This window comes from Schistocerca nitens, chromosome 5 (genome assembly GCF_023898315.1).
Source record: "Schistocerca nitens isolate TAMUIC-IGC-003100 chromosome 5, iqSchNite1.1, whole genome shotgun sequence".
Classification (NCBI taxonomy): domain Eukaryota; kingdom Metazoa; phylum Arthropoda; class Insecta; order Orthoptera; family Acrididae; genus Schistocerca; species Schistocerca nitens.
This window is the reverse complement of record NC_064618.1, coordinates 704395736-704420288: the sequence shown is the minus strand read 5'-3', so window position 1 is coordinate 704420288 and position 24553 is coordinate 704395736. Positions and strand designations below refer to the sequence as shown.

Genomic DNA, 24553 nt, shown 5'->3' with positions numbered 1-24553 from the left:
ATATAATAATTCCAATCCCAAAGAAAGCAGGTGTTGACAGATGTGAAAATTACCGAACTATCAGTTTAATAAGTCACAGCTGCAAAATACTAACGCGAATTCTTTACAGACGAATGGAAAAACTGGTAGAAGCGGACCTCGGGGAAGATCAGTTTGGATTCCGTAGAAATGTTGGAACACGCGAGGCAATACTGACCTTACGACATATCTTGGAAGAAAGATTAAGAAAAGGCAAACCTACATTTCTAGCATTTGTAGACTTAGAGAAAGCTTTTGACAATGTTGACTGGAATACTCTCTTTCAAATTCTGAAGGTGGCAGGGGTAAAATACAGGGAGCGAAAGGCTATTTACAATTTGTACAGAAACCAGATGGCAGTTATAAGAGTCGAGGGGCATGAAAGGGAAGCAGTGGTTGGGAAAGGAGTGAGACAGGGTTGTAGCCTCTCCCCGATGTTATTCAATCTGTATATTGAGCAAGCAGTAAAGGAAACAAAAGAAAAATTCGGAGTAGGTATTAAAATCCACGGAGAAGAAATAAAAACGTTAAGGTTCGCCGATGAGATTGTATTTCTGTCAGAGACAGCAAAGGACTTGGAAGAGCAGTTGAACGGAATGGACAGTGTCTTGAAAGGAGGATATAAGATGAACATCAACAAATGCAAAACGAGGATAATGGAATGTAGTCGAATCAAGTCGGGTGATGCTGAGGGAATTAGATTAGGAAATGAGACACTTAAAGTAGTAAAGGAGTTTTGCTATTTAGGGAGTAAAATAACCGATGATGGTCGAAGTAGAGAGGATATAAAATGTAGATTGGCAATGGCAAGGAAAGCGTTTCTCAAGAAGAGAAATTTGTTAACATCGAGTATAGATTTAGGTGTCAGGAAGTCGTTTCTGAAAGTATTTGTATGGAGTGTAGCCATGTATGGAAGTGAGACATGGACGATAACTAGTTTGGACAAGAAGAGAATAGAAGCTTTCGAAATGTGGTGCTACAGAAGAATGCTGAAGATAAGGTGGGTAGATCACGTAACTAATGAGGAGGTATTGAACAGGATTGGGGAGAAGAGAAGTTTGTGGCACAACTTGACTAGAAGAAGGGATCGGTTGGTAGGCCATGTTTTGAGGCATCAAGGGATCACAAATTTAGCATTGGAGGGCAGCGTGGAGGGTAAAAATCGTAGAGGGAGACCAAGAGATGAATACACTAAGCAGATTCAGAAGGATGTAGGTTGCAGTAGGTACTGGGAGATGAAGAAGCTTGCACAGGATAGAGTAGCATGGAGAGCTGCATCAAACCAGTCTCAGGACTGAAGACCACAACAACCACATGTTTCATAACTATGCAACGCTGTACTCAAAAACGTACATTCTCAGAAATTTCCTCCTCAAATGAAGGCCTATATTTGCTACTAGTAGACTTCTCTTGTCCAGGAATGCCCTTTCTGTCAGTGATAGTCTGCTTTTTATGTCCTCCTTGCTCCGTCCGTAATAGGTTATTTCTCTGCCTAGGCAGCAGAATTCCTTAACTTCATCTACTTCGTGACCCTCAATCTTGATGTTAAGTTTCTCGCTATTCTCATCTCTGCTGCTTCTCATTACTTTCGTCTTTATTCGATTTTCTCTCAGTCCATATTCTGTACTCATTAGACTGTTCATTCCATTCAGGAGATCACGTAGTTGCCGGCCGTTGTGGCCGAGGGGTTCTAGGCGTTTCAGTCTGGAACCGCGCGATAGCTACGGTCGCAGGTTCGAATCCTGCTTCAGGCATGGATGTGTGTGATGTCCTTAGGTTAGTTCGGTTTACGTAGTTCTAAGTTCTAGGGGACTGATGACCTCAGGTGTTAAGTCCCATAGTGCTCAGAGCCATTTGAACCATTTTGATCACGTAGTTCTTCTTCACTTTCGCTCAGGATAGCAATGCCATCAGAAAATTGTATCATTGGTATCCTTTCACCATGAATTTTAATTCCGCCTTTGAACCCTTCTTTTATTTCTGCCATTGCTTCTTCAATTTACAGATTAAACAGTAAGAGCCAAAGACTAGGTCCCTGTCTTACACCCTTTTTAATCTGAGCATTTTATTCTTAGTCGTCCACTCTTATTATTCCCTCTTGGCTGCTGTACATATTGTACGTTAACCGTTCCTCCATATAGCTTTCTGATTTTTCTCAGAATTTAGAACACCTTCCATCATTTTACTCTATCGAACGCTTTTTCCAGGTCGACAAATCCTATGAACGTGAATTGACTTTTCTTTAGTCTTGCTTCCATTACCATCCGCAACGTCAGAATTGCCTCTCTCGTGCCTTTACCTTTCCTAAAGCCAAACTGATCGTCAGCTAACACATCCTCAGTTTTCTTTTCCGATTCTTCTGTGTATTCAGAATGAGATTTTCACTCTGCAGCGGAGTGTGGGCTGATATGAAACTTCCTGGCAGATTAAAACTGTGTGCCCGACCGAGACTCGAACTCGGGACCTTTGACTTTCGCGGGCAAGTGCTCTACCATCTGAGCTACCGAAGCACGACTCACGCCCGGTACTCACAGTTTTACTTCTGCCAGTATCTCGTCTCCTACCTTTCAAACTTTACAGAAGCTCTCCTGCGAAAAGCAAAGGTCCCGAGTTCGAGTCTCGGTCGGGCACACAGTTTTAATCTGCCAGGAAGTTTCCTCTGTGTATTCTTTTTGTCAGAAAAAATGGCTCAAATGGCTCTGAGCACTATGGGACTTAACTTCTCAGGTCATCAGTCCTCTAGAACTTAGAACTACTTAAACCTAACTAACCTAAGGACATCACACACATCCGTGCCCGGGGCAGGATTCGAACCTGCGACCGTAGCGGTCATGCTGTTCCAGACTGTAGCTCCTAGAACCGCTCGGCTACTCCGGCCGGCTTTTGTCAGCAACTTAAAATCATGAACTATTAAACTGATTGTTCGATAGTTCTCTTACTTGTCAGCTCTTGCAGTCGTCGGAATTGTGTGGATGATAGTTTTGCGAAAGTCAGATGGTATGTCACCAGAAACATATATTGTACACATCAACGTCGAAAGTAATTTTGTTGCCACCTCCACCAATGATTTTAGAAACTCTGGTGGAATTTTATCTACCCCTTCAGCCTTATTTGATCTTAATTCCTCCAAAGCTGTTTTGAATGACGATTCTAATAGTAGATAAACTAACTCTTCCAAATCGAGTTTTGTTTCCTCTTCTATCACATCAGACAAATTCTCTCTCATAGAGACCCTTAGTTTACTCTTTCCACCTATCCGTTCTCTGCTTTGTATTTAGCAGTGGAATTCCCGTTGCACTCTTCATGTTACCACCCTTGCTTTTAATTTCACCGAAGGTTGTTTTGACTTTCCTGTATGCTGAGTCAGTCCTTCCGACAATCATTTCTTTCCCGATCTCTTCACATTTTTCGTTGAGCTATTTCGTCTTAATTCCCCCTACACTTCCTATTTATTTCATTCCTCTGTGACTTGTATTTCTGTGTTGCTGAATTTCCCTGAACATTTTTTTACTTCCCGCTTTCATCGAGCAACTCAAGGTTTCTTCTTTTTCCCCATGGTTTCTTCGCAGTTACCTTCTTTGTAACTATGTTTTTCTTTCCATCTTCTACGACAGCCCTTTTTAGAGGTGTCCATTTATCTTCAAGTCTACTGCGTACTGAGCTATTCTTTACTGTTGTATCTATAGCCTTAAAGAAGCCTATCTTGTCATTCCTTCGTACTTCTATACCCGACTTTTTTGAGTACTGATTCTTTCTGTCTAGTTTCTTAAACGTCAGCCTGCTCTTCATCACCACTACGTTGTGATCTGAGTCTGTATCTGCTCATGCCTACGCTTACAATCCACCACCTCATTTCGGAATCACTGTGTGACTATGTAATAATGTAACTGATATCTTCCATGTCACCTGCCTTTTTCCAAATGTACCTCCTCCTCTTGTGATTCCTCAACAGAATTTTCGTTATTAGTAGCTGAAATTTCCTACAGAACTCAATTAGTCTTTTACCTCTCATTCCTTGTCCCAAGCGCATATTCTCCCGTAATCATTTCTTGTAGTGCTTCCCCTACAACTGTACTGCAGTCCCCCATGACTATCAGATTTTCTTCTCCCTTTACACACTGTATTACGCTTTCAATATACTCATATACTTTCTCAATCTCTTCATCTACCCTCATACAGTTTCTCTATCTCTTCATCTTTAAGTTGTGACGTCAGTACGCGTACCTGAACTATCGTTGTCGGTGTTGGATTGCTGTCGATTCTGATAAGAACAACCCTATCACTGAACCGTTCACCGCAACATTTTCTCTACCCTACCTTCCTAATCATAATGAATCCTACTGCCGTTATACCATTTTCTGATGCTGTTGATATTACCTTATACTAACGTGACCAGAAATATCTGTCTTTTTTTCATTTGACTTCACTGACCGCTACTACATCTGGATTGATTGTTTACATTTCCCTCTTCAGATTTTCTAGCTTCCCTACCATGTTCGAGCTTCTGACATTCCACGCCCCGACTCGTAGAACGTTATCTTGTCGCTGGTTATTCAATCTTTTTTCCTTGCAAAAACTGTTGGGCTATTTTTCCAACACATCACGCACGAAAAGTGCACCTTACTAGTATCTGTAAATCTTGAAAGAACCCTCTATAATGCGAGATCGTATTAGACATTCCCGATCCTGAGATAAGTTGGCGAAATAAAAGACATAGAGGTTGGTAATGTATATCATGTACAAAAATCAAGAGTGAGTAATAAAAGAGGAAGACTGGGAAGAGAGAGTTTCTTGTTAAAAAAGGATACAACACAGTTGTGCATAGTTTTACGAAGGATGTGTGTTAAGAGGAATGAAGCTGCAGGATGAATTGATATCAATGCTGTTATTGAAATGCGAATCACTTTTCTTAAACTGATTGTCAGAAGATGTTTTGGACATAGTTTAGTTATAGGACATCTAACTTGTAACAGTGCTATGCTTCATTGTGTGAGTCCCGCACTCAGCCAGCAGCAGTAATTCCCTCCCCTAATGTCCTTCTACAAGAGCGCCACCAAGTCATTGTAGCCCGAAATTCTTACCTCAGTAATGTTACTTAAAATCCGTCTTGATTGCAAATTTTTTATTATTCATATGACCGGTTTCGGTTCATTCAGAACCATCTTCAGATCTGTAAAAATAATTATACTAATTTACTATTTCACGAAAGCAAATCTTTTTCATCCTGTCTAATCAACATCAAATGTACCAGAACGTACCTGATATTTCAGTTACAGGAGTAACCCGTCAAAATCCAGCAACATTCACATGCTACGTCAACATAAAATTGGTTGGCAGAGTGCACGTCATTTATATTAAATATAACACAATTACCGACAGGTGGCGTCTGGTACATTTGTTACATTCCATTTGCACATACTGTATTCAGTAGATCTTTTTTATATTAAAAATATTTAATTAAAATATGTAGATGTCAAAGCTAAAATCTGTACTTGTCAGGATTAAAAAAACAGTAAAATTATCGTTTTTATACGATCTAAAAGGCATAGGGCGATTTATATATCTATGGTGCTGGTGTGAACTTGTTTTCTTCTACGGTCTGCTTCCGTGGTTCCCGCCACTTTGGTGTTGTGCCGCGGTCTGCTCAGTCGTCTGCTGTCCATCGCCGCGGGCAAGAGGGCCGCACAGGAGGGCTCCGTCAACGACGCCAGGCGTTGCACGCGTCTTCCGGCTTCTCCACCGCGCACCATCCCTCGGCCTGGATCTCCATGCGCAACAGTTGTCATCTTAGTAGGCCGTCATAAATGCTAAAATAGGCGTTATGATTGAATTCGCTTTGTTCGTTGAGGATTAAATCCGGATCTTTATTTTTGTGCGTGTATATTTCGATCTCTTCTAAAATGTTAAGAAACCGCCCCTTGTGAGCTCTATGCAGGATGTCTAAGTTGTTTTCAATATTCGTGACTGAGTGCTTTGTCGCAGCCATATGCGCCCCAAAAGCTGTTTTGTTTTGAGAGTAGGTGTGCTCCCTGAATCTGGTTTCAAAGTTCCTACCAGTCTGCCCTATATATTGTTTACAGCAGTCATTACATTTGATTTTGTATACACCTGAATCCTGAAATTTATTTCTACTATTACATATTCTATGCCGGAGCTTCAATTTTAACGTGTTATTTGTTCGGAACCCTATTGTAACGTCGGATTTACGAAAGCATCTTTCAATTTTGTCTGCAATTCTTCCATTGTAAGTGAGAGCTACATATTTTTTCTTGTTGTTCCTCTTAACTGCTACTTGACTTCCTTCTGTTTGTTCCATTTGCCTCTTCTTTATCTTCCTATAAATATTCATCACCTGCTTACACGTATATCCGTTCGCTACGGCCACTTGTTTTAAAATACTTAACTCCTTTTCTACTTCGTGTTGGCTTAGTGGCAATCTTAGTAGCCTGTATACCATCGAAGTATCTACATAACCGCACAATTCACTCGATCCAATGGGAGTCCGCTGCGCTTCATTTTTCCTGCAATTACTTTTTGTGTCGGAAGATGACAGTACGGTGCAATTGAATTCCAGGTTTGGAGGGGACTGATGACCCCAGATGCTAAGTCCCATAATGCTTAGAGCCATCTGAACCATTTGAACCCAGGCTTGGATGATGTCCTTGTGTGTGCACTTCACACAGACGGATGATTACGACAGTGTTCGAAGATTAACTACAGCAATGCCCTTTACCGTGGATTATATAAGGTACTTTACTACTCTCAAGGTGCAAGATGGTTTTCATTTTATCTGGTACCACAATAAAAAGGGTGTCACAAAGATTGTTAAAGGCTCTTCATAAAAATCTGAAACCTGTAGTTAAAAAGATTTATTTCATCAGCGGCTCTTAGCTGTTGTGAAATAGTGACTTTCCTTTCAAGTCTCTCCCATGTTTGGAGCACCTCCGGCCCTATTACAACCATTATTTAATACGACCTCCTGAGCGGTGGTGCCACTTGAGCATATCGCCACAGGGTTTAATTGGAAAATGTGAAGTTTGTGGAACTTTATTGCGCCTGACACCGGGGTTTCGGAAGCGCCAACCTGCTCTCTTTCCACGACGTTCTTATTAGCTTACCCTATGAATATGCCTCCAGGTGAATTTGACAAGTAGAATGACACTGAAAAAGTTAGACTGAAGCATATCCAGCACTGACAAGGACGGGACGTAAAATATCGGTAGCCGGAAGCACAGACTAACTGTTCTCAGCCTGAAATTCAAAGATTGTCGGGAATAGTCCCCCATTCGGATCTGCGGTAGGGGACTGCCAAGGGGGAGGTTGCCATGAGAAAAAGATTGAATAATCAACGAAAGGATAACGTTCTACGAGTCGGGGCGTGGAATGTCAGAAGCTTGAACGTGGTAGGGAAACTAGAAAATCTGAAAAGGGAAATGCAAAGGCTCAATCTAGACATAGTAGGGGTCAGTGAAGTGAAGTGGAAGGAAGACAAGGATTTCTGGTCAGATGAGTATCGGGTAATATCAACAGCAGCAGAAAATGGTGTAACAGGTGTAGGATTCGTTATGAACAGGAAGGTAGGGCAGAGGGTGTGTTACTGTGAACAGTTCAGTGACCGGGTTGTTCTAATCAGAATCGACAGCAGACCAACACCGACAACGATAGTTCAGGTATACATGCCGACGGCGCAAGCTGAAGATGAATAGTTAGAGAAAGTGTATGAGGATATTGAAAGGGTAATGCAGTATGTAAAGGGGGACGAAAATGTAATAGTCATGGGCGACTGGAATGCAGTTCTAGGGGAAGGAGTAGAAGAAAAGGTTACAGGAGAATATGGGCTTGGGACAAGAAATGAAAGGGGAGAAAGACTAATTGAGTTCTTTAACAAGTTTCAGCTAGTAATAGCGAATACCCTGTTCAAGAATCACAAGAGGAGGAGGTATACTTGGAAAAGGCCGGGAGATAGGAAGATTTCAATTAGATTACATCATGGTCAGACAGAGATTCCGAAATCAGATACTGGATTATAAGGAGTACCCAGGAGGAGATATAGACTCAGATCACAATATAGTAGTGATGAAGAGTAGGCTCAAGTTCAAGACATTAGTCAGGAAGAATCAATACGCAAAGAAGTGGGATACGGAAGTACTAAGGAATGACGAGATACGTTTGAAGTTCTCTAACGCTATAGATACAGCAATAAGGAATAGCGCAGTAGGCAATACAGTTGAAGAGGAGTGGACATCTCTAAAAAGGGCCATCACAGAAGTTGGGATGGAAAACATAGGTACAAAGAAGGTAGCTGCGAAGAAACCATGGGTAACAGAAGAAATACTTCAGTTGATCGATGAAAGGAGGAAGTACAAACATGTTCCGGGAAAATCAGGAATACAGACATACAAGTCGCTGAGGAATGAAATAAATAGGAAGTGCAGGGAAGCTAAGACGAAATGGCTGCAGGAAAAATGTGAAGACAACGGAAAAGATATGATTGTCGGAAGGACAGACTCAGCATACAGGAAAGTCAAAACAACCTTTGGTGACATTAAAAGCAACGGTGGTAACATTAAGAGTGCAACGGAAATTCCACTGTTAAATGCAGAGGAGAGAGCAGGTAGGTGGAAAGTATACATTGAAAGCCTCTATGAGGGTGAAGATTTGTCTCATGTGATAGAAGAAGAAACAGGAGTCGATTTAGAAGAGAAAGGGGATCCAGTATTAGAATCGGAATTTAAAAGAGGTTTGGAGGACTTACCGTCAAATAAGGCAGAAGGGATAGATAACATTGAATCAGAATTTCTAAAATCATTGGGGGAAGTGGCAACAAAACGACTATTCACGTTGGTGTGTAGAATATATGAGTCTGGCGATATACCATCTGACTTTCGGAAAAGCATCATCCACACAATTCCGAAGACGGCAAGAGCTGACAAGTGCGAGAATTATCGCACAATCAGCTTAACACCTCATGCATCGAAGCTGCTTACAAGAATAATAGACAGAAGAATGGAAAAGAAAATTGAGATTGCGCTAGGTGACGATCAGTTTGGCTTTAGGAAAAGTAAAGGGACGAGAGAGGCAATTCTGACGTTACGGCTAATAATGGAAGCAAGGCTGAAGAAAAATCAAGACACTTTCATAGGATTTGTCGATCTGGAAAAAGCGTTCGACAATATAAAATGGTGCAAGCTGTTAGAGATTCTGAAAAAAGTTGGGGTAAGCTATAGGGAGAGACGGGTCATATACAATATGTACAACAACCAAGAGGGAATAAAAAGAGTGGACGATCAAGAACGAAGTGCTCGTATTAAGAAGGGTGTAAGACAAGGCTGTAGCCTTTCGCCCCTACTCTTCAATCTGTACATCGAGGAAGCAATGATGGAAATAAAAGAAAGGTTCAGGAGTGGAATTAAAATACAAGGTGAAAGGATATCAATGATACGATTCGCTGATGACATTGCTATCCTGAGTGAAAGTGAAGAAGAATTACATGATCTGCTGAACGGAATGAACAGTCTAAAGAGTACACAGTATGGTTTGAGAGTAAATCGGAGAAAGACGAACGTAATGAGAAGTAGTAGAAATGAGAACAGCGAGAAACTTAACATCAGGATTGATGGTCACGAAGTCAATGAAGTTAAGGAATTCTGCTACCTAGGCAGTAAAATAACCAATGACGGACGGAGCAAGGAGGACATCAAAAGCAGACTCGCTATGGCAAAAAAGGCATTTCTGGCCAAGAGAAGTCTACTAATATCAAATACCGGCCTTAATTTGAGGAAGAAATTTCTGAGGATGTACGTCTGGAGTACAGCAGTAGTGAAACATGGACTGTGGGAAAACCGGAACAGAAGAGAATCGAAGCATTTGAGATGTGGTGCTATAGACGAATGTTGAAAATTAGGTGGACTGATAAGGTAAGGAATGAGGAGGTTATACGCAGAATCGGAGAGGAAAGGAATATGTGGAAAACACTGATAAGGAGAAGGGACTGGATGATAGGACATCTGCTAAGACATGAGGGAATGACTTCCATGGTACTAGAGGGAGCTGTTGAGGGCAAAAACTGTAGAGGAAGACAGAGATTGGAATACGTCAAGCAAGTAATTGAGGACGTAGGTTGCAAGTGCTACTCTGAGATGAAGAGGTTAGCACAGGAAAGGAATTCGTGGCGCGCCACATCAAACCAGTCAGTAGACTGATGACCAAAAAAAAAAAAGATGCAGCTTGACGTTCCACCGTATTTTTGAATGTGAGAAAGAAACTCATATCCAATGATCGCAAAAAGCCATGGGAACTTGAAACAACGCGACGTTAGATCGCTTTCTAAGTCACGAGCTGAAATGAGCACATGACATATTGGGATACTGCTCTCGAAAGCGACATTGTTCTTAGGCGGTTATTAACTAGAAATTGCGTCATATGAAAACATGGGAAGTGAAAGGCAGTGTGACAGTAAAAATACAGAAAACACACGTTTTGGTTATGATTCAATACAATAAAATATACATCATATGTGAAAAGAGCAATAATTAATCCAAGTGCAAAGGCATAGACAGCTATATGTATGGACGCGTATCTCACGTTTCACTCGATCATCGTCTGTGCGGTCCTGCGTCGATTATATTGAGATGAAAATACTGTCGTGATCTTCTTGAGAAAACAAAAGGAAGGAATCATGTCTGAAATACAAATTACTAGGGCGAATTTAACATACATTCGGTACGGAGAAAACATTCTGGAAGAAGGAACTAAAATCCATTTATGTCGATTAAAAGGTTTTGTGGATACAAAATGTAGACTGAAATTGTCACTTTTTTAATTCTTTGCTTAATATAAACAATTTTAAGGAAGTGTTGATAATCATTTTACCTTATTGTGCACTCCATGAGCCCAGGATGGCTTGCCGTGAAGGGCGTAGAGTATTGTCGACGCACAGCTGTGCTGTAAGAATGCCGCGAATGACAATCAAAAGGACCTTTCTGTGAAAACAAATGGCACCTCAGACCATTACTCCTGGTTCTCCGGCCTTATGGAGGCGACAGTCAGGGTGGTATGCATCCCACCACTGTCCAAGACGTCTCTCGAAAGTTCTTGGCTGGTCATCAGTGCTCAGTTCGAAAACGGACTCATCACTGAAAGCAATTCTACTCCAGTCAATGAGATTATAGCTCGAAGAGGTGTTTGGGGACGATCCAGACAGTGGTGGGACACCGCCTTACGGCCCGACAAACACGGCTCTAGGGTGCCCCTTCATCTCACTGCAGGACCTCTTTGGTTATCATCTTCGGCCCCCTTACAGCACAGCGGTACGTCGGTGATACTCTACGATCCGTTTTGTTGTCCTTCATGGCAAGCCACTCTCGGCTTTCATTTCAGCAAGATAAAGCCCATCAGAGCATGGCGAGTGTTTGTGCCGTTTATCTTTGTGGTTTCTAAGCCGTACATTGGCCAGAAAGGTCGCCGAAGTAATGGCGAGAATATTTGGAGCATTACGGGCAGGGTCTTCCAACCAGCTCGGGGTTTGACGATCTAATGATCCAGTTGGATAGGATCTCAGGAAGAGATACAAAACCTCTGTCAATCAATGCCAAGCCGAATAACTGCTTGCATAAGCACTAGAGTTGGACCAATAATTTATTGTCTTACTCAATTTGTTAAGCTCTCCCTCTTGAATAAATCATCCAGTTTTTCTAAAATTATCGTCTTTTTTTTTGCTGTAATCGCACGTCACATTTGTCGATTTCTATCCAATTCGGAAAATTCCTTCGTGGAGCGTCATTTTTTTTCCTGTCTTACAGTGTATTTCAGCGCAATGAAATACCTCCTTAAAAATTTTTGGTAGAGTATTGATTTCGAAATTTGCGGATGTACGATCGATCATGGTTGGACGTAAATTTTTAGCTCCTGACTATCGTTCCGAAACTACGTTGACTGGTTCAAGTACGTATAAATTTCATTGACAGGTGAAGAAATAATGTGGTTTAGACCCGACACAGCTGCAACACGTCCGCTGGTGCCGGAAACGAATCACGACGCGGTACTTGACCTGCAGAATTTGGTTTTGATTCCCATAGTGGTGTGCTACGGTACTCTGTTGCTGCAATTCGATGTCTATCAGGAATGAAAACATCGATCTCCATGGGAAAAAAAGAAAAAAAAAGAAAGAAAGAAATAACGAACTTTATTCTTCGACGTGATGGTTAAAATTTTATGACTCTGTCATAAATACATATTTTTGACATGTTTGACAATAAATCTAGAAATTAAAGAGCAAACTGATTCTACTTACACGACATCCACTTACCATAAATGGCCGCTAGCTGTTCTTGTCATTCTTGTTTCATGACATATTTTACATCCTAGAGGATTTCTGTACTGTGGAACCAAGGAAAAAAAAAGTATACCTGATCTCGCCGAAATCTGAGGAATCTATAGTATTAGGGTAAAAATCCGGTCTCTGTGGGATTGGGTTGTACACTACAGAGTGCAGGGTAGCCACAGCTAAAGTACAATAGAAACGGAAATAAGCATTTGGCGTCATTGGACTAGAGGCCACTTGCAGGGCAGGTCCGGCCGCCTTGGTGCAGGTCTTATTACATTCAACGCCACACTGGACGACCTGCGCGCCGGATGAGGATGAAACGATGATGAAGACAGAACAACACCCAGTCCCTGAGCGGAGAAAATTCATGACCCAGCCGGGAATCGAACCCGGGCCCGTAGGACGGCAATCCGTCACGCTGACCACTCAGCTATCAGGGTGGACGCTAAAGTACAATGCATACTAATCAATGAGTCACTCGCGTATTTATAGGAGGGAGCACTCTTTTCTTTTCCACACAACTATTTCATACAAAAAGGGTATAACAGACATTGGCTGCGAAAGGGTATTGATTAAATCAATAGGGACAGTTCAAAATTTGTGCCATCGGGATTCGAACCCGGGTCTCCTGCTTACTAGGCAGATGCGCTGACCACAGCGCCATCTGGACGCAGTGGTCATCGCCACATGACGGGCTACCTTAGCACGCCTACAGTCACACTGAAATTCTCAACTTATCTCAACTTATGTAGTGGCCCTTGCCCATGATACTCATTACTTGCAGCATTTTGTAAGAGTTTGAGCGTGTTGTGCATCCACACTGAAATGATCATTGGCTGTCCTCGTGTCTGTTCCTTCAGACATGTCACAAAGAAGAGATACCACATATACAGAATGACTCCATTTTGTGGGGAAGTATTATCAGCCTTACCATTTCTTTCTTTCCCAGTTATTCGTATTTTCCGGCTGTAAAAGCAAACCACGCATCGGTCACGTAGTGGTCCAGTGGTCGAAGTGCTGGGAAGCCTACATTGGTCACTAGGTGACCTCTGTCAGAATACGTTGGGCTGTATGTGTACTTAGTGCTCTACAGCTAACATGTAAGAGCAGACTGAGACATATATTTCTTGTGGGTCGTGACTGAGATTACAGTATAGTCTGACTGTAAACTCAAGAGCGAGCAGCGTTTTTGGTGGGGGAAGTGGCCTCTCCCGGAAGAACCCTGCCACAGGCCTACAGGGCCACCCAAAAACAGTTGCCCGTTACCTGTCTAGCGGTGTAGTTCGGCGTGCAGTGATATACGTCATTTCTGTTCGTGGGATCTTAGGTTGCCAGTGTCAGTCAGTTGACTTTGTGTACTCACTGATATACTTCAGTACCCGGAAGTGATGGATAATCGCCCTGCATTTTAAGAAAATGTGCGGAATACGCAGAGGAGGTATTTGCGGAGTCACAATCGTTCGATCGTCTCTATTATTACAGCCTGTTTTCAGGAGGCGACACAAAAAGAACTGTTGGCTAATATTACCAGTCCCAATCAAAGGGCAGCAGTTTATGCAAACGTCAGCCTCGCCATAATAGGACACATAAGGAAGGAACGCGAAAACAAGGCGCATAGTTTACTTGAATAGCCGCGAAAGAAAACTAATAATTTAGGGAAGAAACCCATCGTTATAGACAGTTTCAAAAAATCGGTCATTCCACAAACGATCGAGGACTTTTACATAAACCAAAAAATAGTGCACACATTACGGAAATTACTTACTGTCGTGATACAAAAAATACATTTTCCATGGCAGAAAGATGTTTTACACAAGACATTGTCTGAAAAGGGATTTACTTGGAAATACTTTTCAGACATGTTTACGAAGACAGTTCGATTCGCACTGCTTTTTTTGTTACTAATACAACACACGAAATTATACATTTCTGGTTACTTTTTAAACACTCTTCGTGTTGCAAGAATTGTTATGTTTCAATGCAGCCCTTCAAAGAAAATTTCTACCTTTTAGTAGAAACACAAAGTAAGAACAAACCTTAAATACTACAGATTGATTGCACTATATCTGGTTCGTCTTACGAATAGAGGAACATACGTTCACGTGAATAGGCATTAGGTTCTATGTTTGTAGTAGAATCCTGACTTCCGTTCTTATGTTAATATTATTTACTCTATAATGTTTTGTTTCGAAGAAGCTATCTTCTTTTGTTTTCCTTATACTCTTAATGCATTTGTCTAAAAATAAACGTAGCCGAGACGTTTCTGTACACGGCGTCGACACAGATTTAAAGCGCGCGCCACGGCAGGAACGGTACTTCGTTGTGAAACAGCCTGTAGAAGCGCCGTGTGACGTAGCAGGGTAGGCAGAGTGGGGACTCGCTCGCTCGCTGTTCAGTTTCACGACAGACTATATGACGCATACTATATGACGCGTCCTGCAGGTCCTGTGCACTTTTTGCCCGTTTAAGCTGGCTACACGATGCGCTGGCTGGATTGATGCATGAGCCCTATGATCTTCCTCAAAAGATTTTGAAATTTATCCGTTTAACTTTATTTTAATGAAAGTGGATCTGCAATGTTGATTGTGTTTCTAATATTAAACTGTCTGTTGGATACTACAGTTTGGGCTTATTATTTTGACCTTAAAGCTGATTGCTTGCGTGACTCAAACTGTTGGTGACAAAATTCAACTGCTAGAACGCTTGGAGAAATCTAACTAAGAGAATTCTAAGAAAATGGTGCCATGTCTGAAACTTATTGTTATCCCAGAATCTGATTTGGATTACCCGAGTCGCAGTGAATAATACAGTGCCAGTGGTCCCGTAGCTACAGCAAGTCTATATAACAGAGCCCCAAAATCTAACTACTGAGAAACGCAAAGGTGCAATGCGTTCTCTAAAAACATTTCTATCATTCTTAGTTCATCATGTTTGATAATGGGTTTAAACAAATTAAAAATTGGTTGACTCTTGTGCTGTGAATAATTCCGTTAAATGAACTCAATAGCAATCATATGTAATTTGACTTAATAACATCTAGTGACACTTAAATAATTGTTAAGCTTTCCCTGAAATCATGTAACTGTAATCCAAGAATTACAGTAATTTCACTTCATAAGTATAATATTTCCTTTAACAAAATTCCAAAATCAATTTTTTAAATCAATTCTCTCACAATGACCAATAAATCCTAACAAAAAAAGAAAAGGTAAAAAGTTCCTGATCTTAATGACTGACGAACCAAGAATGCTGCATTATCAAAGCGCTGCCGCAAATAAAACAGATTTAATCATTAACTGTATTTCATCATTTACAAAGAGTACAATCCATGATTTTTAATTTGGTGCATATTGCACCATACGTTAAGGCATATTATATTTATCTTTTTCTTTAGATTTGGGAGGACGTCGCTATCTGTCTTCATCTTTGAGAAAATGGATATTATGTATCGCGTTAACTTCCGATCACATCCACAAGTAAATATTCACAACAACATTCGTAGCTCCTAAACCGCTGCGATATCGAAACTAGACTTTGGCAAATGGTAGCACGCTGGAGGGAGAATATTTTCCCAAATTACTGACGTACGGAACTTCCTTATCGACGGTGATAACAGGATAATCTTTTTTTTTTTAGGTCCAGTACCGTAATTTTTTAAAAGTCGTCTACGGCTAGCGAAAAGAGAATTTCCTAGTACGAAAATAAACGTGAAATTTCTTCTCTTACGTTACTGAAAGCCGACACAAAGAACTGGTCGTCAATTACTTGTTTAATGACACACACTGTTTCAGGATTGCGTCACAATGGCTATTGCAAGGTAAGTTTGTGAAAATTATATTGTGTTTTAGCAAAAGATACACAATTAAAACTGTCAAATAGAGGCGTTACTCATAAATAATGTTGCATTTTTCAAATCAGAAAAGGTTAACAATTAACAGAAATGTAAATCGCCAGTTATGTTGCAATTCTAGCGGAATCACAGTAACCCATCATATTTTTAATACTAAAGGACTAGAATGGAAACTTACCGAAGGATTTTTTTCCTAGTCTTCACCTGAGATATATGAAAATAATGACGAGTTTCCTCTTCAGGTATAGTGACGCACATAGGATGGATAATGGTTACTCACCTGACAATGTGAGATTCACGAGTGAAAGAGTTATTACTGAAAAAGAGTAAACAAGTAATCCATTGAACACAACTGAGAATAATTCTGATACTTTCGTAATAATTCCGACCACCTTCTTTATTTGTGTAGTCCGTTGTGTGGTTAGTTTATTGATGCTGATATTATTCATGCAGCCACTAAAGCACTTTATCTTGTCACTATCTGCCAGTTAAAAAAACTGTCATTCGTAGGGATTTCTCTACTGTTTCTAGCTTTCAGAAAAAATGTGAAGTCTCATATTACATTCATATCAAGTAATCACAGTGAAACTTACACACTTAAGACCTTTTATGCTTTTCACCAGGAGCGCAAAGAGGATACTCCCGTGGAAATTACCACGTGCCATTGAATTGTGTATTGTTCTTGAGAAAATGAAACAATAACGAAACGAAAAAGCAAAACAATGCTGATAAAAGTAACTGAAAAATATAATGTGTCAATAAAGAAAGACCGAGAGCTTAAAAGGCGAAAAACAGGTCACTATTCTATGACAATAAGGTTTAGTAGTAAGGCAATACTTTCCTGATGGCCTGTACTAGCACTGCCGATATCCAAGGTGACGAAGGGGGCGTATATGGGAGGACTGCTTTCCCGCTCCCCGCCTCACCTCTCCCATATTGTTAGCATGGCGTGCTGTCCGAGAAACTGCGACACAACCACAACGCCAAGCGACCTGGCGCAGGCGGGAGTAGCGCCATCATGGCATCGTATACCAATTTGCGCGTCTCAGTTGCACCTGTTATGGCGGGACGTTCACTTAAAACGCACGCTATGTAATAGATGTGCCAAGTTCACAATTCTGAAGATAAACCAATAAAGTTTTGTACCATGTTTCACATGAAATTACATTTATCGTCAAGTTTCTTCGATTACACTGAAGCCCCATATAAACTGGTACAGGCATGCTTATTCAAATACAGAGACGTGGAAACAGACAGAATACGGCGCTGTGGTCAGCATCGCCTATATAAGACAACACCTGTCTGGCGCAATTGTTAAATCGGTTACTGCTGCTACAATGACAGGTTATCCAGATGTAAGTGGCTTTGAATGTGGTGTTACAGTCGGCGCACGACCGATGGGATACAGCACCTCCGAGGTAGCGATGAAGTGGGGATTTTCTCATACGACCATTTCACGTGTGTACCGTTAATATCAGGAGTACGGTAAAACATGAAATCTGCGACATTGCTGCGACCGGAAAAAGGCGCTGCAAGAACGGGACTGACCAGAAGAGAATCGTTCTACATGACAGAAGTGCAACGCTTCCGCAGACTGCTGCAAATTTCAATGCTGTGCCATCAAAAAGTGTCAGCGTGCGAATTGTTCAACGAAACATCATCCATGTGGGCTTTCGGAGCCAAAGTCCCACTCGTGTACACTTGATGACTGCACGACACAAAGGTTTACTCCTCGCCTGGGCCCATCAGCACAGACATTGGCTGTTGATGACTGAAAACTCGGTCGGAAAAGTCTGGTTTCAAATTGTATGGAGAGGATGGACTTGTACGGTCATAGAGACAACCTCATGAATCCATGGATCCTGAATGTCACCAGGGGATTGTGGAAGCTGGAAAAGGCCCTCTAATGATTTGGGGAGTGTGCATTTGGGGCGATATGGGACCCTGATAGGGGTCTCTGACAGGTGACACGTAAGTAAGCATCCTGTCTGATCACCTGCATCCATTCATGTCCACTGTGCATTCCGACCGACTTCGGAAATTCCAGCACGACAATGTGACATTACACTCGTCAGTAATTGCTACAGATTGGCTCCAGGAACACTCTTCTGTTTTTAAACGCTTCTGATGGCCGCCAAACTTCCCAGACATGAACATCATTGAGCGAGATCTCCGCTCCGTCGTACTCTTACGGATTTATGGACAGCCCTGCAGGATGCATGCAGTCAGTTCCGTTCAGCACAACTTCAGACAAAATGTTGCGGCACTTTTGAGCGATCACGGGGACCCTACACGATATTAAGCAGGTGTATCATTTTATTTGTCCCTTCAGTGTATACTGTTAACTTAAAAACATAATTCAGTAACTATTTCTCGAAAGCTTTTCAGAAGATGTAAACAAGGTGTTCGACGTTTAATTTCATTCCATACGATTTTTTTCAATATATCGAACCGGAAAATCTTAGTAATTTTTTAGTTAATAATTGTGTAAGTGTAATTCATTCAAATTCCAAGCACTCTGCCCCATACTTCATCTTACAGTCACAATTTTAAATTCACTCTTAAGGAAACATTTATTGGGCCTGTAGAAATAAGTGTACAAAATTTCCTAATTCTGGCATTCATAGATTCTGACAAACGACACATCAGCTCCAAAGAATGTAGTTTTCAGGAAACGCAATTTAAAGTCCTTCATTAAATATTTTCTTCTGTCATCTCTTCAGAAGGCCCCAAATTTCTTTGTGTGCTGTCTCTCTTCTGGGCTCCTCTTCTGGTTTCTTGTTTTCTTTCTTCTTTGTTTTAACAGTCCTTCAACGTCTTCATCTGCACAGGGGCGCTGTAAATCTAATTTTCTCAAGATACCTTAAACGAAATTCCTATTTTAATGCCCATTCTAATATTTTCATACTCTCTAAGTTCCCATCATTAAATACAAGAACTGCGTCGTGAGTGGCAATTCTGGAAAGTGTAGCGGATAAAAATGTTGTTTTAGGGCATTGTTCCCATTTGAGTGAATTTAGAGCACACTTCTATATAAGTTCGGGGTCGATCAGAAACCCGTAAGTGGGACTGACAACATCCAGGATACTATTTGGAAGTCTCTCCTTGTGAATGACGGGCTTATTATCCCTCTGAGCCTGTACACATTTACATCAGCTAGTGTGGCACAGGTGATGAATGAGATGTTCATCTGTTGATACCATGTGGAAATGTTTATCGCATAGTGCACTTTTCATGTCAGTTGAAACGCCCTGTCATCGGCATCAGTAGCACAAGGTAAATCAAGAATTGCTTCTTCGCAAACAGAGCAGGTCTTTTGTCATCCTTTCTAAGATATGGAACAGAGTGATAGATGATCTATAAAACCAAGGGTTATACATCATAGCCTTCTAGATGTATTGCATGCAAGTTTGCGTGAAAGTAATCCACGGAATCTTTGTTCAGCGAGCAAGTATTGAAATATTTCTTCAAAAAGTGAGCGTGACATGAAGGTCGAGTCAAATATTTAATAATTTTTTCAGTCACTTTGGGTGCGATTTCATCACTGAAACTTTGGGAACTTATTGATCATAGTTCTAGTAATAAATTAAAATATATATATATATATAAATGGACATTTCCGATAAATTTCATGAAGGTCCACCTTTAAGTTACAAAAACGCGTGCTGCACTGCCCCGCCGTATGCGCTCCTCAATTGGCGCCTAGGCTAAGGCTACCTCACCGTTGCGTTCCCGCAGGTGGACGCTGCCCGACCTGGTGATCAAGTCGTCGGCGACGCCTGGTGTGGGTGGCGCGGCTTACGAGGTTCGAGCCTCTGCCCACGTGGAGGACTCCAGCCTTGAATCGCCCACCATCTTCGGCTGTGAGATGCACATTCCGGGAACCACCTACGTCACGAGGAAGACCTTGGTCTACTACCCGGGTAAGCACTATCCTTCAAATGTAGCTCATTAGCATTTAGGTATCTCATCTAAATTAAGGCAAATTAGTGTTACTGTATATCTTAATGCACAGGTTCCGAAAATTACGCATCTGTTCTATATGTGTAAGAAGTTTTGTCGTCAGATACAGACAGTGCGGGAGGTTTCTCACCAGCTTGAAGTAACTTGCGTCTTTTACTGCTCAATCTAAAGCGGCCATTCGTATCATGACTCCTTGTGATGTTAAATATATTGCTGACGAGAAACCAAATTGATACGTCTTGTACAGTTACATCTTAGAAGTTGTCAGAATCACATATTGCGGACTAAGAGTATTTAAATCCCCGTCAGTCCATACAAACAGTACTGACCATTAAAATTGCTACACCAAGAAGAAATGCAGATGATAAACGGGTATTCATCGGACAAATATATTATACTAGAACTGACGTGTGATTACATTTTCACGCAATTTGTGTGCATAGACTCTGAGTAATCAGTACGCAGAACAACCACCTATGGCCGTAATAACGTCCTTGAGACGCCTGGGCATTGAGTCAAACAGAGCTCGGATGGCGTGTACAGGTGCAGCTGCTCATGCAGTTTCAACAAGATACAACAATTCATCAAGAGTAGTGACTGGCGTATTCTGACGAGCCTCTTGCTCGTTCACCATTAACCAGACATTTTCAATTGGTGAGACATCTGGAGAATATGCTGGCCAGGGCAGCAGTCAAACATTTTCAGTGTCCAGAAAGGCCGTACACGACCTGCAACATGCAGTCGTGCATTATCCTGCTGAAATGTAGGGTTCCGTAGGGATCAAAAGAAGGGTAGAGCCACGGGTCGTAACACATCTGAAATGTAACGTCCACTGTTCAAAGCACCGTCAATGCGAACAAGAGGTGACCGAGACCTTTAACCAGTGGCACCCCATACCATCAGGTCGTGTGATACGCCAGTATGGCGATGACGAATACACGCTTCCAATGTGCGTTCACGATATCGCCAAACACGGATGCGACCATAATGATGATGTAAACAGAACCTGGATTCATCCGAAAAAATGACGTTTTGCCATTCGTGCACCCAGGTTCGTCGCTGAGTACACCATCGCAGGCGCACCTGTCTGTGATGCAGCCATGGTCTCAGAGCTGATAGTCCATGCTGCTGCAAACGTCGTCGAACTGTTCGTGCAGATGGTTGTCTTGCTAACGTCCCCATCTGTTGTCTCAGGAATCGAGACGTGGCTGCAAGATCCGTTACAGCCATGCAGATAAGATGCCTGTCCTCTCGACTGCAAGTGATACGAGGCCGTTGGGATCCAGCACGGCGTTCCGTATTACCCTCCTGAACCCACCGATTCCATATTCTGCTAACAGTCATTGAATCTCGACCAACGCGAACAGCATTGTCGCGATAAGATAAACCGCAATAGCGATAGGCTACAATCCGACCTTTATCAAATTTGGAAACGTGATGGTACGCATTTCTCCTCCTTACACGAGGCATCACCTGTCAACTGCTGTTTGTGTATGACAAATCGGTTGGAAACTTTCGTCATTTCAGCACGTTGTAGCTGTCGCCACCGGCGCCAGCTTTCTCTGCATGCTCTGAAACGCTAATCATTTGCATATCACAGCATATCCTTCCTGTCGGTTAAATTTCGCGTCTGTAGCACGTCATCTTCGTGGTGTAGCAAATATTAATGGCAACGACAGTAAAATTAGTTTTTTATATTTTTCCCTACGTTGCTGAAGGTGGATGCCGCAATAGATTGTTGTTTCCTCGTCCTTCGTCAAGTTAATCATACGTGTCGTCTGTAATTACATCTTAAAATGAAATCTCTCTTCTTTCCATTTTCTCTACTTGCAGTTTCGATTCTACAAACATGTTATATGTGTTAAGAGAGAGTGAGGGCGAGAGTAACAGAGAAGATATTTGTGTGTGTGTGTGTGTTTGTGTGTGTTTGGGGGTGGGGGGGTGAGACAGATAGAGAGAGAAGAGGAGAGAGACAGAACCGAGGCAGGCATTGAAGGACAGGGAGAAGATAAGATCATATCCTTTTCCAGACTATAACATAATGGCAGTTTAGAGACAGTAGTATTCACCAGGATGAGGTAATCATTGTCCGAACAGTTCAGAGCGCCGACAGCGTGAAACACTACGGTTCAGAATAAAAATTCTGTTGTAACGATTTCGAAGAAACAGTAATTATAGATAAGGTCGTACAGTATTCGTTCAAAGAGTAACGCGACAAACTAGGGAAAACCGGTGAGATATGGGGGAACGACGAATACCAGGGAATAGGAACGAAATTTGACATTTCCTGTTCTCGAATAAAAACTTGGTGATTCTAAACGCAATGGCTAACTGATATTGCCTGTGCGGTTTTTTCCTTGAGATACATCTCAAATTCCTTTGAACTGTTGGCATACGGTGATAGCAGGATCATCTACACTTTTAATGACTTGGGGAACATTAATCCTTATTTTAGCGTCACCATTTTTGTTGAGAGTTCTGATGCGACCCACCACTAATTCTTCTCCTGCGCCAACCACTTTATCTCGGAGTAGCATTTACACCCATATCCTTGCTGGCTTTTACTCTCTATAGCTTCATGTAATACCACGGAAATTATTCCCTAATGTCTTAATACGTGCCTTGTCATGCAGTAGCTTCCAACTGATGCATCCCCATCTCACACCCTTTGTAATGCGAGTACTTCATTATTGGTCTTCCAATTTGTGTATTTATACATCACCCGTCTAACCCTTAGCTTACTTGTTGTTTTCGCAGAGTGTCGCACATGCTGCAACGTTTCACACTATCGAATGCGTTTCCTAGACAAATCCTGCAAACGAGCCTTGATTTTTCTTTAGTCTTGCTTCCATTATCGAGAGCCAAATCAGAATTGCTTGTATTGTGCTTTTACCATTCCAAAAGCCAAACTCATCGTCACGTAACATATTCCCAGTTCTCTTTTCTAATATTCTGTAAACTATTCTTGTGAGAAACTTGGTTGCATGAGCTTTTAAGCTGATTGTGCAACAATTCTCTAACTTGTCGTCCTTGCGATCTTTTAAATTGTGTGGATGAAGCCTTTCCGAAATTCACCAGTCCCAAACATTCTATACACCAAGTTGAATACGCATTTTCTTGCCATTTCACCCAATGATTTAAGAAATTCCTATGTAATGTTACCTACCCCTTCTGCCTTATTTGATCTTATGTCTTCCAAAGCTCTTTTAAATTCTGGTTCTAATGCTAGTTTGCCTATCTCTCCCGTAGCGACGTCTGCATCTTCCTCTACTGCGTCATTAGACAAGTTCCCTCATAGAGACCTTAAATGTACTTAAATGTACTCTCGACTATGCGTTTAACAGTGGAATTCCCATCGCATTGTTAATGTTACCACTCTTGCTTTCAGTTGCACCTGAGATTGCTTTGACTTTTCTATATGCCGAATCAGTCCTTCCGACAGTCACTTTTTCTCTTTTGTTCACATTCTCACGCACCCATTTCTCACATCCTAATTATTTCATTGTTAAATGAAATGCATTTCGGTGTTTATAAATTTCCCAGACATTTTTGTACTTAGTTCTTTCGTCGATCAAATGAAGTATTTGCTTCCTCGCATTTACCTTCCTTGTATCAATGGTTATCTTTCCGTGATTGCCGATTTTGAGACATTCATTCCTCTTCAACTGATCTGCCTACTGAGACATTCATTGCCACAGCTTCAGAGAACTTCAAATGTTTCTCTTTATTCCTTAGTACTCCCGTAGCCCTCTTCTATGTCCACTGACTCTTGCTGACTAGACTCTTAAAAGTAAGCTTGTTCTTCATCGTAACAAACTTGTGATCTGATCTGTATCTACTCCTGAATATGCTTCACAATACATCATCTGATTTCCGAATCACTGTTTAACCATGATGTGATACAGCTGGAATCTTTCCGTGTCTCCCGGTTATTCCTAAGACTACGTCCTTCTCTTATGATTTTTAAATAGAGCATTCACTATCACTATATGAATTTTATCGCAGAATATTCTCCTTTCTCATTCCTAATGCCTAAGCTAAATTCTTCTGTAACCGTAGCTTCTACTCCTTCCCCAATCGCCTGTGATTATCAGATTTTCTTCCCATCTTCCTTCACATACTGCATTACCTCTTCAGTATCCTCAGAAAATCCAAGTCTTCATTTCCTCCTTGCGACGATGGCATGTATACCTCAACCACGGTTGTCCCCACTACTTTATATTATCCTTGGTTTACTTTCAGTCCACATTATTTGCTAATTCGAGTGTTCACCCCCATCAACAGGTGCTGTAATTCTTCCTCACATTCACTGAGGTTTAGCAGTGCCATTAGTGACATCACTAACATCTTCCTTGGCTAACGTTAATGACATTCCTGTAATTTTCTGTTATATGGGT

General features: G+C 41.5%; 1 protein-coding gene across 1 annotated transcript in view; it reads left to right on the top strand.

Moving 5' to 3' along the window:
- Nucleotides 1–24553, top strand: part of LOC126259503 (uncharacterized) — a 1382428-nt gene that overhangs the window by 1147251 nt on the left and 210624 nt on the right. The window contains exon 5 of the mRNA XM_049956351.1: nucleotides 19932–20116. Coding sequence (XP_049812308.1) covers nucleotides 19932–20116 — 185 coding nt within the window. The remainder of the gene's footprint in view (nucleotides 1–19931; nucleotides 20117–24553) is intronic.